Consider the following 3,246-nt stretch of genomic DNA (forward strand, 5'->3'; position numbering starts at 1 on the left):
AGAAAGGGAACGAAAGAGAGATCAGAGAGAGGGAGAGAGAGGAGAGAGGGAGGAAGGGAGGGAGGGAGAAGGAGAGAAGGAGAAAGGGAAAGAGAGAAGGAAGGGAGCGAGGGGGAGAGAGAGGAGAGAGGAGGGAGGGACACAGAGGGGGAAATGAAGGAGGGAGAAAGAGGAGGGAGGAAGGAAAAGAGAGGAGGAGGGAGAGAAAGGGAGGGAAAGAGAGACAGAGGGAGACAGGGAGGTTGAGAGAGGGAGGGAGGGAGGGAGGGAGGGAGGGAGGGAGGAGAGAGGCCGCAAGCCCAGGCCGCTTCCCTGCACCAGCAGTTCAATCGCGATCAATCACTGCGGCCTCCTGCCTTTATTATAACCAGGCGGTTTCTCCTCCAACAGTAGCCTCGCTGTCTGCCGCTGAATTGCTGAACATTCTCTGGCGTATTTATCTATAACGCCGCTGCATCTGGTCCACACTTCCTCGCAGGCAGGGAAGCGCGAGGCCCAGAGGCCACAGACGGACGCCCGGGAAAGACGGGAAAGACGGCACTTGGGAGACTGGAGGGTTCGAATCCCAGCTCCGCTGCCTTGAGTACTGGGAGGCAGGCAGTCGGGGTGTGTGTGGGGGGGGGGGGCGCTCACTTCCCGGAGCCTCGGTTTCCAGTTTGCAGAGGGCTTTGCCCCCCTGGAAGTGGACCTCCGGCAGCGACTCAGTGAGGTTCCGTGGCCAGACGGGCTGGTCAGCGCTGACCGTTCGGATCTGCTTTTGAGCAGCGCCAATGGGTGAGAGGGGCCACGCCCCATCCCGCTTCTCGGGGGGGGGGCTGCTCGCTGCACCCCTGCCCCACTGGGGGCCACGAAGCCCCACAAATGGGAACAAATAGACCGCCCACCCCCCCGGCATCGTGTCTGGCCCTGGAGGGGGTCCCGCCCCAGGGCGCCTGTCCGGCTGCAGTCCGCCCCTGCTTCCTGGACGGTGAGGCCAGCAAGCCCCGTGGCCACACAGCTGCCCAGAACCCAACAGGAAGCGTCCCCTGTGCCCTGGCGGCTGGGCAGAGCACACCCGGGCCCTCCGGGGAATCTGGAAGAGGCGTTCTAGAAAAAGAGGGTTGGAGGCCAAATCAACGGGGGTGCCTTACAAACCGGGTGCTTCCGGGGGGGCCTCAATGCACCCTGGGCAGGCCGAGGCCCATCAGCGCTCAAGCCAGAAAGGGAGGCCCGGCTGGGGGTCTCCTGAGCTCCTGGACCCAGAGACCGAAGGGGCAGGACGCACATGATCCCTGGGGGGCGGGAGAGGGGGGTGGTACTGGGAAAGAACCAAGACTCATTGCCCAGAGGTGGTTTCCGCCTGGCTGCAAGATGCCCAGTCGTCGCCTCCCCTTGCCTCAGTTTCCCTGTCTGTCAGCAGGAGGTTTCTCTCCCCGGAAGTCATCTTAAGGCCGAGGTGAGCCCTGGAGTGGGACACGCAAAGGGGAGCAGATGCTTCGGGGACCCCTCAGCAGAGAGGTGGCTTGGGGAACAGCAGGGACAAAGGCTGGTGTGGGACCCTCAGCAGCGCCCCCCCCCCCCGGGGCCACCGAGCCTGGCGCTCAAGGGAAGTGCGTGAGCGCGGGGGTGTCCCAGGGGTGGCCCTGGCCCATGGCCAGCACTCGCTCTCGTGTAGGCAGCAAAGGCACCAGGGGCTGGTCCCACCCACCAACGAGCCAGTGACACGCAATGTGACGGGAAATGACAGCCAGGGGTGGGGTGGCCGGCTGGGCGCAGGCCTGGCAGGGGTGAGGAGCAGAACCCGGACCCCAGCACCATGAGGCCACGAGCACCACTGGGTGTGGGTATGGCCCTTGGGGGTCCAAGCAAGCACAGTTGGGTGGGTGCTGGGCCTGTATGAAAGGAAGAAAGGGAGGGAGGGAGGGAAGAAGAAAGGAAGGAAGGAAGGGAGGAAGGAAGGAAGGAAGGAAGGAAGGAAGGAAGGAAGGAAGGACAAAAGAAAGAGAGAAAGAAGGAAAGAGAAAAAAGAAAAGAATGAATCAGCAAAAGAAAGAGAAATAATGAATGAACAAAAGAAGGAAAAAGAGAGAAAGAAAGAAAGAAAGAAAGAAAGAAAGAAAGAAAGAAAGAAAGGAAAGAAAGGAAGAAAAGGAAGAAAGAGAAAGAAAGAAAGGAAATACAGAAAGAAAGAAAGAAAGAAAGGAAGGGAAGTAGGGAAGGACGGGAAAGAAGGAAAGAGAAAGAAGGAAAGAGGAAGAATGAATGAACTAAAGAAAAAATGAACATACAAAAGAAAGAGAGAAAGAAGAGAAAAAAGAAAAAGAATGAATTAACAAAAGAAATTAACAAAAGAAAGGATGAACAAAAGAAAGAAAGAGAAAGAAAGAAAGAAAGAAAGGAAGGAAGGAAGGAGGAAGGAAGGAAGGAAGGAAGGAAGAAGAAAAGGCTTTGCGAGAGAGGAAAAGAGTGGAAGAAAGAAAGGAAGGAAGAAGAAAGAGAAAAGAAAAAAGAGAAAGAAAAGGAATAAAAGAGAGAAGAAAGAAAAAGGGAAGGAAGGAGGGAAGGCGAAGGAAGGAAGGAAGGAAGAAGAAAGAGAAAGAAAGAGTGAGCACAGGGAGAGGGGTGGCCAGCTTTAAAGACAGACTCAGGCTGGAGAGATACGACGGGGTCGGGTGTGCCCAGTCCAGGTCGAGCCCCTCGGCCTCCACAGCACCCCCTGAGCCCCACCGCATGAGCCGCCGGCCAGCTTGGCTGAGTCGTGCTAGGACTGACCCCCACGCCACTGAGCTGTGCTGGGCAGACCCCAACCCAAGCAAAGGGAAGGAAAAGACGGAGCAGTACGGAACTCCTCAGCCCAGCACTGGGCTCTTCCTGTCCCCAGGTCCTCGACCTTCCGTGACCTCGTTCGCCTCTCTGCGCCCCAACTGACTCATCTGCCATGGGTACAACTTGCTGCGCCATACTCACCAGCGCTCAGGGCTCACTCCCGGCTCTGTGCTCAGGGCTCACTCCTCACTCCTGACTCTGCTCAGGGATCACTCCCAACTCTGTGCTCAGGGCTCACTCCCAGCTCCGCACTCAGGGCTCACTCCCGGCTCTATGCTCAGGGATCACTCCAGCTCTGTGCTCAGGGCTCACTCCTCACTCCTGACTCTGCTCAGGGATCACTCCCAACTCTGTGCTCAGGGCTCACTCCCGGCTCTGCGCTCAGGGCTCACTCCTGGCCCAGAGGACCCCAACACATGAGGTTCCAAGTCCAAACATGGT

General features: G+C 57.9%; 1 protein-coding gene across 1 annotated transcript in view; it reads right to left on the minus strand.

Moving 5' to 3' along the window:
* The window catches only part of MYO18B (myosin XVIIIB), a gene marked incomplete at its 5' end in the record, with an annotated part of 197,630 nt that extends 196,879 nt beyond the window's left edge, over window positions 1-751 (minus strand). The window contains one exon of the mRNA XM_056116572.1: window positions 634-751. Within this exon, the coding sequence (XP_055972547.1) occupies window positions 634-751 (118 nt within the window). The remainder of the gene's footprint in view (window positions 1-633) is intronic.
* Window positions 752-3,246: the final 2,495 nt, after the last annotated feature.

The sequence above is a fragment of the Sorex fumeus genome, unplaced genomic scaffold (assembly GCF_029834395.1).
Source record: "Sorex fumeus unplaced genomic scaffold, SorFum_2.1 ptg000032l, whole genome shotgun sequence".
Lineage (NCBI taxonomy): Eukaryota > Metazoa > Chordata > Mammalia > Eulipotyphla > Soricidae > Sorex > Sorex fumeus.